This window comes from Musca domestica, unplaced genomic scaffold (genome assembly GCF_030504385.1).
Source record: "Musca domestica strain aabys unplaced genomic scaffold, Musca_domestica.polishedcontigs.V.1.1 6, whole genome shotgun sequence".
Taxonomy (NCBI): Eukaryota; Metazoa; Arthropoda; class Insecta; order Diptera; family Muscidae; genus Musca; species Musca domestica.
Genome location: NW_026712363.1, coordinates 962,497 through 978,667, shown reverse-complemented (window position 1 = coordinate 978,667; position 16,171 = coordinate 962,497). Strand labels below are relative to the sequence as shown.

At 35.8% G+C, this 16,171-nt stretch overlaps 1 protein-coding gene across 6 annotated transcripts in view; it reads left to right on the top strand.

Moving 5' to 3' along the window:
- The window catches only part of LOC101900172 (fat-like cadherin-related tumor suppressor homolog), a 466,944-nt gene that overhangs the window by 362,780 nt on the left and 87,993 nt on the right, over positions 1-16,171 (top strand). For all 6 annotated transcript variants that reach the window (XM_059129200.1, XM_059129194.1, XM_059129199.1 and 3 more), the window contains one exon: positions 7,868-13,160. In XM_059129200.1, coding sequence (XP_058985183.1) covers positions 7,868-13,160 — 5,293 coding nt within the window. The remainder of the gene's footprint in view (positions 1-7,867; positions 13,161-16,171) is intronic.

Below are 16,171 nucleotides of genomic sequence, written 5' to 3'. Positions count from 1 at the left end.
GAACTAGTTGTAAGAGAACTAGCCACTTCTATGTGGACGGCCCGAATTGTCAAACAAGTAAACAAGCAACCATATCGTTTCTCTTTGTGTCGATTTACGGTGACAAAAATAGGACCAAAGAAATCTATGCCTGTGTATGTAAAAGGCAGTTCAAACGATGCCAAACGAGCTCTGGGTAATTTAGCCATTTGAGGGATTTGAGGTGCAGCCTTACTTATTCTATACATCTGACAATTTTTTATTACTGTTCTGAAGACAGATCGCAACCTTGAAATTGAGAATCTTTGTCTTACTTCATTTATCACAGTTTCGTGGTTCATATGTTTGTACTTTTCATTGAAATTAATTAAAATTAGTTTTGTAATATAACATTCTTTTGGTAGTATAATCGGCCGCTTTTGCTCATCTGGAATATCAGCATTATCTATTCGGCTATTGACACGCAGTATACCATCATCTAGATACGGAGATTTGGTAAATATTTTGCTTTCTTTCGGAATTTTTCCCTTTCTTTCTAGATTAGATATTTCAAATAACAAATATTTCCTTTGGGATTGCGTAAATAACAGATTTTCAGCTTTAATTATATCTTGTGAAAATTCACCATACTCCTTTTTTGGCTGTTTACAATTGGAAATAAAGCGTAAAACATAAGCTGCTGCTCTAAGCAACCGATTCCATTTCGAAAATCTGTACACATCAAAAACAGGTTCGTACTCCTTTATATTTAACACACGATGAACCATTTCTTCCTTTGTGGAATCCGCAATATCCTCGCCACTAGGCCAATGCCATTCTTCTTGTTGTAAGAATGTAGGTCCCATGAACCACCTGTTTGAGGGATCTACTTTAGCGATCGTCTTCCATCTAGTAGCATCGTCTGCAACGTTTATCTTACTAGGAATGTAATGCCAATTTGAGATTGAGGATAACTCTATAATTTCTGTAACTCGAAATCCCACAAATTGGTGATATTTTCGGTGATCTGATTTAATCCAGCTAAGAACCGTTTTCGAATCTGACCAGTAAAACGTTTTATTTATATTTATTGTGTGATTTCGCATTATATATGAAGCAAATCGAGCACCTATAAGCGCCGCCATGAGTTCTAATCTTGGCACTGAAGTCATTTTAAGTGGTGCAACTTTGGTTTTTGAGCCTATTAATGAAACTACTATATTGTTGCCTTTCTTCATTCTATAGTAGCATATTGCAGCATAACCTTCTCTGCTGGCGTCCACAAAGGTGTGCAACTGAACATCTACGTCATCATAATTAGGAAAAAAATGCAAGTAACATCGGGGAATTTCAATTTTTTGAAGATCTGGCAATATGCTCACCCATTGGGTCCACTTTACAAGTAAATCATGTGGAATTTTTGTGTCCCATCCAATGTTTGCTCTCCACGTTTCCTGTAGCAATATTTTTACATACATAATTATATAGCCAATTAATCCCAGGGGATCATAAATTGACATAATGACTTGCAACATTTCACGTTTTGTTGGTATTTTCCCATTTGAGAAAATATCACTCCCTTTTAACCAGCTTGAAATTTTAAATGTTATTGTGTCTTTTTTATGCTCCCAAAAAACGCCCAGTACTTTTTCTGTATTCGACAGTTCCTCTAAATTCAAACATTTCACTGGGTTAGATTCAGAAGAAGGTAGTGATTCTAAAACCTCCGGGTTATTAGAGACCCAATTTCGTATATTAAACCCAGCTTGTTTATGTATACATGAAATATCTTTTATAAGCGATATGGCTTTTTCAGCTGTATCAACAGAAGCGAGCAAATCATCAACGTAATGCATTTCTTTTATGAGCTTCGTGGCGCGTGGAAATTGCTTCTCATAGTGCGATGCATTAAGATTTTTTATATATTGCGATAAGCTTGGCGCACAGGTTGCTCCAAAAATCATAACTTTCATGACATAAATATCAGGCTTACGACTCTGATCACAATCCCGCCATAAAAATCTCTGTACATCACAGTCCTGCGGTCTAACTCGGACCTGGTGGAACATTTCCTCAATGTCTCCACATATCGCCACAGCTTTCTCCCGAAATAGCAAAAGAATTGTTGGTAAAGGTGAAAGCATATCAGGACCTTTTAAAAGAAATGAATTGAGAGATAATCCGTCTACTTTCGCTGCAGCATCCCAAACGAGTCTTGATTTACCTGGTTTGTTCCGGTTGAACACTGAAAAAATCGGAAGATACCACACCCTTCCTTCAGACTGACAAACATGTGCATCACTTAATTTCTGAATGTAACCCTTATATAAATATTGGTCAATTTTGTTTTTAAATACAGTATATAGTTCTGGATTTCCCTTTAATTTGCGTTCAAGGCACGCCAAGCGTCTCAAACACATATCATAACAAAGAATTTCCACAATAAAGGTACCTCATAGTGACCACTTTCTAGTTTCCTAGTATATTTGCCCAGTAACATGAGTGCACGGCTATCGTTTTCACATATAACTGGATCATGAACACTAATGCCTATGCTTTCCACAGAGTAAAATGATCTTATTAACGCCTCTAATTGATCAATACGTTGTGAACAATCGCAAATATGAAAGTTGATCGACTTACTTGATGTATTATTCCCAGCAACAGCTCCGTAAATAATCCAACCTAACTTGGTGCGAGCGGCTACGGGTTCATTCAAGGATCCTTCGTGAATCTTACTTGGAGCGCACAAATTTGAGTAATTAAGACCAATTAAAACTTTTGGTACAGCATCTTTGTAGCTGTTTATAGGAAGGTTGCGCAAATGCTCATAACGTTGTGATAATTGTTCGTAATCCAAAGATTGTGTTGGCAAATCAAGACTGCTCACAGTGCACACTTCCATTGATGATCGTCTCATATTCAGCCCACTTATTTCAACTACCAGCTTTTTAGAACAGTCTTCGGTTCTTTCCACTCCACCCGTCCATCTTAGGCACAATGGTTTAGGCACTCCCTGTATATCTAAATCGATCATCAATGATTCATCCATCAGACTAACAGATGAACCTTCATCAATAAGGGCAAAGGTGTCAACGAATTTTTGTACTCCAAATAATTTTATTGTGACAATTTTAAATAAAATTCTGCTATTTATTTCGCAGTGAGAGTTTACGATTTGTTCACTATTATTATTTTGACATGTGTTTTCGTTATCACTTGACTTCTCCTTTTCTCGTTCTCTTGTGATTTCAGAAAAATTATGTAAAGAAGAATGATGGAAGTATTGACACCCTTCTACACCACACATTATTCTTTTCTTGCATTCTCCTTTATGTTTATGCAGGCAGAACTTACAGAGCATATGTTCTCTTACTAGTCTCCACTCCTCTCCACGGTCAAGTTTCAAGTATTGCTTGCAGCAATCAACTGATTTACAGTTCTTATTACAAATTATGCATTTACGTCCCTCTCCGTGAGAGTGGACAAATGCTTTGTTGTTGTGCATTTGGTTATGACTTCTGCTCTCTACATTGATGTTGTTACTACCAGTGAGGTTATTAACTGCTATACTACTAACAGTAATGCCAATGTTAAACATCCATCTGTCAAATTCGGCCAGATTTGGACTCTTTTTGGCATTTAATAATTTCAATTTCTGAGTCGCCCATTGCATTTGATACGAAGCTGGTAATTTTAACAACATATCATGGAGAAATGAAGTGTTATTGATTTCATCAGATAAATTACTGGCGACTATAGTTGAAACTAGGCTGCGTACGTTAACAGCGAAAGTGGTCAGTGAGTTTAGATTATTTTCATATACTCTGGAGGTCATCTTTATACGAGTTTTTATTGAATTTATTATTTTCTCAGGCTGCCCGTACAAAACTTGGAGAATTTCCATCACAGAAGACACGTTAGAAGGGTGAATTAACATTTGCTGCTCACTTTGTAATGCACTGCCTTTTAGAGATCGTTGAAGTCGAATCAAGTTTTCGGCATCAGTGAAACCACAAGCTTGAGTGGACCAATAAAATGTGGAGGAAAATAGTGGCCACTCTTCAGGCTGACCAGAGAATAAAGGAAGTTCCTTAGGCACCGATTGTCTTGAATTTATTTGGCTTTGGGACAAATAATTTGTTGTATTAAAGATGTGCGAGTCGAAAGAAGGGACTGCTGTTGGATGAAAATACATAGTTGATGTTAAAGGGTTATTGTTTGCCCGAGGAACATTGGCGGTAATATTTTGTTGGACTTCCTCAACTGTCTGTGCGGATGGAATGGCGCTTGTTGTTGTCAAAGATAGATGTGTCAAACCTGGAGTGGAAATTATTTCAGTATTTATTGGCGCTGTTTGTGAAGTTATTGGAACATGGACATTAAATAAACCGCTATTCTCATTTGGTGTACCGAATCGAATAGTTTGTTGACCAGTACGATTTCTGTCCGTTAAGTGTGGATCTATACTATCAGCTGATGTAATTGCAGACGTGCTTGGGTTATTAAGGTCTACTGCTGTAAGATTATTGTTCTGGTATGTATTACCTAAGTTTTTACTTTCAATTACTTGTGCATTGGCATCTAATACATAAGGCACATTCAAATATACAGTTTCATCAGGCAGGAATAAATCCTGCTGGCCCGTGTTGTTGTTATCATTATTAACGCCCAGTATTAAAATCATGGTTGGCTTCAATATTTTCAATACGTACTACGTTGCCAGGGATATATGCGCAATATCTTCTAATTCTTCGCTAATCGAAATAGATTTTTGAGAATGTACTGATGAAGTAGTGTTTATTTGTTCTTCTAAAAGTTGATATTTAATTTTTATGTACTGCTGATTAAGAGCAGTTTCTGCTGCAAGTTGTTTTTGTTTAAGATCACGTTCTTCCTCTAATCGTTGGAGTTGCAGTTTAACTTTGGTTGGGAGAGCGTGATGGGGTTGTTCCTGAATTTGGTTTGTATAGCAGTTTGTTGAGAAACTTTGATTTCCACCGCAGTCCTGGCATTGGAAGTTTTTGTCCATTGGAATGCGAACGCACGTAGTGTGGAAGGAATTGTTACAATTAGAACAATTCGCCATATTATTGTCAGGGGGTTTATGACATAAGCCACATGGCTGATCGTTTTGTTGATCATATGATATCATTTCTACTCACTGCGATTGGCAAGTCTTTTTGGTTAAGAATCCAAGAATAAAAAAGAATTTTAAAAATGTTATCGGGCAAATCGGCCAAGCTAGCGAAAATTCACTGGATTTTGAATAAAGCAAAATTCGTAAAATTGTGGTTTATTAACAAATTGAGCTTATATTAAAATTCCTGTAAAATTAATGTTGTTAGAATATACGTTTACAGTATTTATGAATAGACCTACTTTTTTAGTGTGAAAATTGCTAGAAGTTTAAACTTAATTCTTCTCTTTGGACTTAACTAGTCCTTTTCTTGGTTAAGACGAAAAATGGCGCCACTATAGACGCTTTTTGACAAATAAAAATTTACGATACAATTAATTGACATATAAACAAAGAATTTTGTAATAGAGCAAATATTAAATAAACATGTAAGTGTTGCCCTATCCAAAGCACGATGTGTTAGTTTGAAAAGGGGCGACAACAAGGAGAATAGGACAAAGAAAAAGAAGAAAATAAACAACATAAGTGAGCCGAATTAAAAACTGAGTTAATAAACTGAATAGGCGGTACAGAAATAGTGACTTAATTCGGGCCTCACGTCTGGGCGCCAAAAATAATTTATATGTAGCATATAACCAATAATAGGATTTCTTTGACAGTATTAAGAAGCTAGCACACGTATCTAAGACCGGCCTACTAGCTCGTCGGGGTGGGTAGGTTCGGTGCTTCTCTAGCTCTATATATGGCTACTATAAATTACTTTAGTTTATACAAAAAAACGTGTCGGTCTCATTCCGTCTTTGCTGCCCTCCCAACCTAGCCATATAGAGATGAACCAGAATCAACTTTGTTCATATGACCCAAGATAGAACGAATCAGTGGCCCACCTACTTAACCATCAGGCAATCAGCAATATTGAAGTATTATGCCATATCTATTATAAATTTATTGTCTAAATATTAAAGGCTACTTTATAACTAGGTTCAATAACTAACATGATTATTTTCAATGAATCTGTGTAATTAATTTAAATTTAAGAACTTAAAATTTGTTAAAAATACAAATTTTAAAGAGAAACACTAAAATAATAAATCGATATCTCTGCATAATTCTAATTCCGGGGTATTTACCCACTCTATTGTATTTACACGCTTTACACAAAAAATATCACCCAAAGCAGAATGTAATATTATGGATACAAAGAGAAACAAATAATACTCACGATTTACATACCATCCACAATAAAGCTCCAACGTTGAAAGGCCTTTCTACGATTGCTTGCAGTGGTTGCTGTAATTTCTAACAGGAAAGCAATAATTTATGTTAACAGAGTTATGTGCTTCTCTTTTGCTCTGCTGTAGAAAATGATGATATTAAATATGCAAGACAATGATCATCATTATTAACTGCAGAGAGATCGATGTTAAATTGTTACAAGCAAAATAGGGTAACCACACAACTGCTAGCATGAGATGCTCAATGCAGAGTCACGATATGTATGTTTGTCACCCGAATTTATGTTGTGTTGTGTGTTTATCGAGCTTTGCTTGATTATGTGAAACTCGTTTGTAATCACTGATGATAGTACACTAGTGGTTATAATTGAAGTTTTAGAAACAAAATAGAAAAGTTAATTAAGAATTAATTGAATGAAATAATTAAGAGATAGCTTTTCTAGTATACTTCAGACTGCGCCTTTGCTGTTAGGTCCTGGGTTTCTTAGATTTCCGGATTTAACACACAATTCGGTATCTTGTTGGATACTACAAGAGTAGTTTATTCTCTAGTTTCAACCAAACAATCCAAAGGCAATAATGATGGTTTTGAATCACTATTTGTGATACTGCACCGAGTTTGGTTGGTTAAATTATGATGTAATTATGCCTTGCTTCCACTTGTTGTCGATCAATGTGACTGACTAGATCAACGTGTTCACTGACAGAGTTTCTGCTCTACACTTTGCTCTTAGATTGTGAGCAAAGAACAGACGGTATTCGTTGGTTTTGTTGGATTACTTATTCCTCGTTCAACAATTACAATGAAGGTTTGGTACTCAGTGCCAATCGCATATGCGAAATGACACTCAGTTTAATGTGTAATTATCATTAAACGCAAGTCAAGATAATGATAATTTGGATTTTTAAATGAATTTAAACCATTTAACTATTTAAAAATTAGCAATGGATAACTTGCCAAGAGTATATTAAATTTTGCTGTGATATATTACCAACAGACTTATATTAATCGTTTGATATTTGATAAAAGCAACTGTCTTGGGCGAACTTGTCAACGGTACGTGGAACAGCAAAATGGCAGAGTAAAGCACCTCTCAAGTTAAAGAAAATTCTGCTTTAGCTAGAGCAGACAGCGATTCCAGTCTACTAGCAATAAGCGGCGAGTTAGCAGGGATATTCTAATCGATTTACGTAGAAACACTTCAGATGTCGCTATCAGTTCTCTAAATCGGTATAATTTTATGAAACCCTAGATATCATGAATTAAGTTCAAGGTACCCCTTACATCCAGCAGAGCACATTTCAGATTTGTTATTGCCACTCACCTACACAACAGTACGAAACAAAAAACAAGTCCCGTTGTTTAAGTGATGGCCAGCATGCAATAGTGTAAAAAATTCATATTTCCTAGAATATTCAATGCAATAATTTTATCAAGACCTCAACTCATTTCAACAACTTCTCATTTTTTTTTTTTTTTTGATACATTCGTATGAATATCAGTAAATATTTTTTTCATGTTTTTTTTTTTCAGATTACCGCTGTAGATCTCGATACTGGACGCAATGCGCAGCTAAATTATTCTATTGAAAATGTAACTGACAATGGCAGCTGGTTGAAAAATATAGTGTTAAAATCAAACGGAGAAATCGTCATATTGAAGTCATTAAAACTCTTAACGAACAGATTGATACAATTTTTTGTACGAGTAATTGACGATGGGTACCCAGACAGACACAGCAATTTAATCCCTGTGTCCCTGCAAATTATGGAGTCAAATGTAACCATTCCTTACTTCGAGAAAAAGTCGATGAATATTAACGTCGATGAAACCCTTAATCCAGGATCCATACTGGCCAGACTCAAAGTTACAGGAAATTATTCCGTTAAGTTTTCTCTAGCTTCCAAATCTTCAAAATTTACTGTTTCCGAGAATGGAGATGTTTTGTTGACACAATCTTTAGATAGAGAGCTTAGTCCTTTGGAACATATTACAGCTATGTTTGAAACCGCCACAAAACCTGTACTATATGGGTACATTGATATATACATTAATATTCAAGACGATAACGATAATTTCCCAACATTTTCAAACTTGGTGTACAACATGGATGTTCCAGAAAACAACGAAAAAGGGTCATCAATTTTGAAAATAACAGCTTTTGATCCAGATGAAGGTCCCAACGGTGATGTTCGGTACTACTTGGACGATGACGACTTGGACAAAATGTTTGAAATTGATATACACTCTGGTTGGATAACTCAACTTGGTACTTTAGATAGAGAATTGCAGTCGGAATATTATTTTAATGTTTTGGCAAGCGACAATGGTCAATCGAAACAAACATCTAAAGTAACAGTGTCTATAGCCGTTAGAGATTATAATGACAATCCACCATTATTTAAACAAACATTTCAAATGTTTTCTGTACCCGAAAATGCATTACCTGGTACCGTTCTAAATCAACTTTTGATAAGTGATTTAGATTCAGAAAAGAATAATTTACAATTTTTCATTGTTTCTGGCGACAATAAATCTCAATTTCAAATTGCCAACACCGGAGAACTCTTTGTGTCCAAAGCACTTGACAGAGAATCAATTTCATCATATAGCATTAGTGTGGCTGTGACTGATGGAAAATTTGTGTCATATACTGACGTGTCAATTAATGTTCTTGACATAAATGACAATTTCCCTATATGCATAAGTCCAAAGTATGAAATAGCCATACCAGAATCAACACCAGTAAGTGCCTCAATTGTGAAAATAAATGCAATCGATATTGATGATGTTGAGAATAGCAGAATAAGATTTTATGTTACTGGAAATTATTCGGAAGATTTTTATGTAGATAAAGATCAAGGAATTCTTAGAGTTGCCGAACCAATCGATCGAGAAATACGATCGAAATATTCTCTACTTGTTCATGTGCAGGATGCAAAAGAACTATTACAGGAGTGTATTTGTGAAGTAATTATAACAGTAACTGATGTAAATGACAATCGGCCAGAATTTTCCATGCATCAATACATATTAAGTATACCAGAAAACGCACAAATTGGCACAATTGTTACAAAAATACATGCCGTCGATAGAGATTTTGGTTTAAATCGAAAAATATCCTACACGCTTTTGGATGAAACTGAGTATTTTGAGATTTATTCTTCAAGTGGTATCATAAAGCTCAAAAAACTGTTGGATCGGGAAAGCATTTCTGTTTTTAATTTAACTGTAAAAGCAGAGGATAATGGCACTTCGAAGTTATATTCTACGGAAAACCTTATTGTTCATGTGCTCGATATAAATGATAACCCGCCGGAATTCCAACTTAAACAATATAAAGCATATCTGTGGGAAAATGCTACAGTAGACACCCAGGTAACGCAAGTATATGCAACTTCAAAAGATATTGGTGTAAACGCAGAAATATCCTATTACATTATTGGTGGAAATGAACAACAGAAATTTAAAATTGATACAACTAGTGGAATAATTTTTCTTAACATGGAAATCGATTATGAAAAGACTAAGTCATTCTTTTTGAATGTGCAAGCAATCGATGGTGGCATACCTCCTTTAAGCAGTCAAACCTTTGTGAATATTACTGTTTTAGATGTTAACGATAACACCCCACATTTCTCCCAAAATCTTTATCGAGTTAAAGTAAGCGAACGCGCCAATATAGGAGACAACATTTTACAAGTTATTGCAATGGATGATGATAGTGATAAAAATGGAGTAGTTGAATATAACATTGAACGAGGTGATCGTCTAAAACAATTTTCTATAGATGATTTCTCTGGAAAAATTTATGTGAATCACAATTTAGACAGAGAAGGTATTCAGTCATATATTCTAGAGGTGAGAGCATGCGACAAAGGGTGGCCACGGCTCTGCAGTTTTGTCCAAGTTTTTGTAGACATTATGGACGTAAATGATAATAGCCCGATAGTTAGGAATGGCAATAGCACGATATTGCTGCAAGAGAACAAGCCTTTGGGATTCGAAGTAACAACATTTGATGTCTCTGATGCGGACGAGTATCCAAATACAAGTCCCTATACATTTGATTTTAGGAGCGGAAACGAAGGAGGATTTTTTCGTCTTGAACAGGACGGTAGATTGTTAACTGCATTTCGATTTAGCCACAGAATATGTGATGAATACATTCTTCAAATAAGAGTCTTCGACAATGGCATTCCACCACTTTACTCAGATACTTGGGTCACTATCAAAATAATTGAAGAAAGTCAATATCCCCCTATTATTACTCCTCTGGAAATAACAATTAATTCTGTTGAAGATGATTTCGGTGGCGGCTTTTTGGGGAAGGTATATGTATCAGATCAAGATAAATATGATACGTTCACGTACAAAATAGAGGCAAACATGACACAAACGTACTCTGCGATTAAGCTTTTTAACATATCGGCAACCACCGGCGATATATATGCTATAACAAACTTGGATATTGGCTTGTATTATATTAACGTTAGTGTTTCCGATGGAAAATTTAATTCATTTGCAAATGTGAGAATCAACGTAGAGTTAGTGACAACCGAAATGATAAAAAATGCTGTCATAATGAGATTTAGTAAAATCACGGCGAAAGATTTCATATTAAGTCATCGAAAAGCATTTCTCAGAATCATGCGCGAAGTTTTACAGTGCCGACAGAAGGACATTTTCATCATTGCACTGAAAGAAAACGATTTCACCAACACAAAGCACATCTTTAAAAACTCGTCATCTAACTTAACAGTGACTAATTCCAACCACATGTTGGATGTTGCGTTTGCTATTAAAAAACAATTAATCTTACCAACATCGGAAAGCTATTATACACCTGAGGAGGTATTATATAAGATGTCCATTGGCGTCGAAGAAATAGAAATTCGTTCTAACCTGCCTATTGAAGATATTGTGTCTAATGAGTGTCCAGTAAATATCTGTGTTCATGGAAAATGTAATACTCAGATGTTTATTAATAAAAATGAAGTAAACACGTTTTATACTGATGTGGTGAGTTACGTTACTCCAGAATATAAACTGAATTATAATTGCGCCTGCAAACAAGGCTTCGATGGTAAAAATTGTGAAGAACCTGTGAATGCATGTTCTTCCGACCCATGTCCACCACAGAAACAGTGTTGGCCAGCCGATACAATAAACGGCTATCAGTGCATCTGTCCATCGGGATATGCAGGCCAGTTTTGCGAAGTGCAATCCTCAAGATGCCACTACAACAATTGTTCAAATTTACAAACATCGGTTTCTTTCAGTGGAAAAAGTTACGCCCACTACAAAATAAATAAGTCGTCAGCTAGACATTTGGTTGAAAGCCAATTTTCTTTAACGCTCAGGATACGCACAGTACAGCAATCGGGAACACTTGTCTACGCCAGTGGTCAAATTGACTACAGCATTATAGAAATTGTGAATGGAGTTGTTCAATATCGATTTGATCTTGGTTCAGGAGAAGGCGTCGTTGCTGTTACGAGTATAAATATATCTGATGGCGAGTGGCACTCAATTAAACTAGAACGAGTTTTAAATACAGCGAAACTTGTAGTTGATAACAAGCATACATCACAGTCCAATTCTCCCGGAATTAATTCTATATTAAATTTAGATAAAAATGAAATTTTTGTCGGTGCAAAAGTGATACCACATCATACTATAGTGGGATATGAAGATATCCAGCGAGGTTTTATTGGTTGCTTGGCCGATATTAAAGTTGGACACGAAACCTTACCATTACATATAGTTGCAGGTGGTAATACGGTAGCAGCTTTAAGATTTACCAACGTAGAGTTCCTTTGCGATCCCTCAAAGGTGTTAATAAATCTTGGTATTTGCGGAGAACAACCTTGTCTAAATTCAGGCATTTGTCATGACCTAGGCGACAACTTTCAATGTGTTTGTTCTGAACGTTACGCTGGAAGGTTTTGTGAAATAGATCTAGATCCATGTGCTTCTATTCCATGTTTATATGGCGGCCTTTGCGAAATGCTTGGTCCAAATAATTACTCATGTACTTGTCCTTCACATTTATCAGGAAAACGCTGCGAGTATGGCCGCTTTTGTATCCCCAATCCCTGTAAGAACGGTGGAATATGTGAAGAGGGAGATGGTGTTTCTCACTGTATGTGTAGAGGTTTCACGGGGCCCACCTGCGAAATTGACGTCGACGAATGCGAAAACCAACCTTGCGGCAGCGGAGCCACCTGTATAAATGAGGCGGGAAGTTTTCGTTGCATATGTCCCTCATATTTAACGGGCGCCAGTTGCGGAGATCCGCTATATTCCAATTCTATTTCAACGAAATTGAGAAACTTATCCGTTGAAAAAATAACAGGAATTATTTGTGGTGCTTTGTTTGTGTTCATTCTGTGTACTATCACCATATGTTGCAGAATGTATAGGAGAAATTGTTCTACAAGAAAAAAAAGTTCGAGTCGCATTAAAAACAGTTGCAAAGAAACAAAATTAAACTCATTATTGGAGAAAGAGAAAAACAATAAACACAAAACTAAAATAAGTAATCTTGAAGTTAATCACCGACCACTTAGCTACGCCCCAACAGCTACAGACAATATGATCTCGAGTACTCATTTTGTAAATAATTTGGATATACTTAGGAGTTATGGATCTGCCGGTGACGAACTTGAGAATATACCATTCGAGTATCAAAAAATAAGTATTAATAAAGTAAATGTAAATATTAACAACGAAAACATATCAGAGGCAGCAGTGTCAGCCTATAAGACGGACTGGTGTGATCAAACGCAGTTAAAGACTTTTTGTGAAAGCAAACTTAACAATGGTAAGTTCAGTTTTTGAACAATTTTTTAATTCATTGTATTATAATTATTAATATCGAATAAGCACTGCGGATTGAAGAGAAAGGCATGTTAATGGTTTACCCAAAAATTCTGAATACTTTTTATTTTTTCGTTTTGGACAACTGCCTAACATATGGAAGCTTTATATTTTATGTCTGAACCGATATACCTTCAAACTTAACAGACTTTAGATGATGTGATCTAAAATTCAATTATGTATATAAATATATATGTTGTTGTTTGCAAAATAGTTAGGGTTAATCTGATAACTTATGTTTTATAAAAACTACGTTTATTTATGAGGAGGTAAGAGGTAAGAGCCTCCAATCGGAGTGAGGTGAAGCAATTGTAAGACGACCACAGATAAAAGCAAAATAGATTTTTTATCTCTCAATATATATATATATATATATATATATATATATTTCTTTTTTTCCCCATTTTCTTTTCAATCAATTATGTTTTGCTCACATTATGTACTGTACGTACTAGTTTGTACAAACAGCAATAATTATTTGTTAATGGAATGCAATAATTATTTGTTAGGCCTTTTTAGTACTCAGAATTTCTTCACCTTGACAAAAAATATGTAATCATAACTTCATACATACTGAATTTTCTGACATTCAAGGTTTTATATATTATTAAAGTTTTTTTTTTTTCGGAAATAATATTAGGAAAATTACACCAAAAAGTTATCAACATCTTTCATTTGTATAAATTTCAGAATTTCTGATCTATATCTTCACCCAATACTAAATTTAATAACATTTAGTACTCATATCCAAAACAATCCGCATCTCCATCCTACATACTTTTCGTACATTTATAGTACACATATCCAAAACTACCTCAATATATTTATTTATTTATTTATTTATTTTCAATTAGTACAGAAACCTAGCCAACAGGGCCATGGACGGTTCAAAAAACTTCTATACATGACTACTCTAAAATTATTATAATATCCTTAATCCTAAAAGAATTACTTAAAATTAAACACTAAAACAAATTAACAAAAAATGAATAAAATTAACAATTGATTGATGGTTCCAAGAACTCCTATACATGACTACTCAAAATTCCAGATACCAACAGATACCTCAATGTTGAGGATTTCAGTCCCATCCCTTCACTCAATACCAAATTATGTAACATTTAGTACTTTTCGTACGATTATAGTACACATTTCCGAAACCACTTTCATATGTCTAAGATACACATGAACAGCGACCCTAACATCAAATTTCAGATTTCAAGCACTATCTGTTCACCCAATACAAAATACAGTACTAATTTGTAATTTTTCTAAACTACTTCTTTATTAAAAACCTACAACCAACAGGGACCCAATACAACATTTCAGATTTATCCGTTTTCCCTAGTTCCTAAATTTAGTACAGTGCGCACAGGTAGTACACATATATCACTTACTTATATTTATTTTCCAGTCTTGATACCTCAAAGTTCGAATTTCGAAAAACCCTTGGTGAACTACATCAGTAACTATCATTTCAAATTTCTAGCTAATTCCGTTTGACCAATGGAGAGTATTGAATTTTTATTGTTTTTCTTACCCTAATAGTACGGATTTCCAAAAACATTGCATTATCACACGCCTAAGCACCAAATTTCAAACCATTTTTTGAGGTATTAGCTAGCCATTGGTTAAGGGCTATTGTCGATAATGTTTGACAACAGATCTTAACGAGGTTTAATGTCAGTTAAATACTTATGTGTTAAGCTATTGCCAAAATCTATAATTTACGTTCTAAATTAAAAAAATTATTTTTTCCAACTCTTACTTAAATACTAAATATACATAAATGGGACTATATCCGGTTTGCAAATGAAACAAAATCTGATTACAAAATTTAATTATTTAATGTTTCGGAAAAGTGACCCTTTTCATGAACTTGTATTAACAATTACAGAAGTAATAAATGTCATAGCGAGCGTCATGCTTGAGTGCTATAAGAAATCCTATTCTATCCAGGCAAGAAATGTCAACCAGTCTGTTTCTCTGAGTCGATAGAGAATGTTAATGACGCCGCCAAATTCCGCAAACTTAATTACCAAAATAAACTACAAATACCAAAAACCCCACGGCAGCGGATTCTACGACACCGGATTGACCCGAAACAACAACACTCCAGTTTCGGCCAGCGGCTGCCAACCCAGTGCATACATGTTCGTGTTTGTTTATTTTTCTCTATTGAGAGCAGCACATCCCGGAATGCTTGCTTCGGATTCTTTTGGTCCGTGTCGGGCTTGAGGAAAATCCGGACCATGGTTCTTTTCGGTTTGTCAAAACACCATCCACCATAGATCAGTCTCGGTGCTATGTAATGGATGCAGAGGATGGGTGCATTTTAGAAATTGTTCCGGTTTAACCCGGTTGCGAGACTATAGCGATAGGGACTATGTTGCTTCGTGCTGCACCAACGTAGTCCCCAGTGAGTCCACGACCGTCAACTTCCGAGTCGTCGTCGGAGCATGGAACTCCCCCGCAGTCTCCAGAACAGCAACCTTTACCGCAGCACTGTTGCTGTTCCAATTCCGGACAATGCATCGTTCTTGCAGTTCAATTGCAACGGACTCCGAGGTAAAATTGATGAGATAGTGGATTTTATGAATCGGAGGAATATTAAGATCGCAGCGGTGCAGGAAACCAAGCTCAATGAAAATTGTAGCTTACAACGTTGCAATGGTTACAACGTATTGAGGAAAAATCGCACCAGAAGTGGAGGTGAGGGATTAGCGTTCCTGATACACCATTCTGTTCAATACAGACCTATCTCGCTTGAGCTAGTCTCTAGTGACCCGTACATGGAGTGTATGGGGGTAGCAGTGACTTGGCAACCCGTCATTTCTCTTGGCTCAGACCATCTCCCGATAATCGTCTCCATCAGCAGATCGCCCGATTTCATAACCTCTGAACGCCGCACTTTCCTTAACCATGGGAAAGCCCACTGGCCCGAGTTCAGAGAGT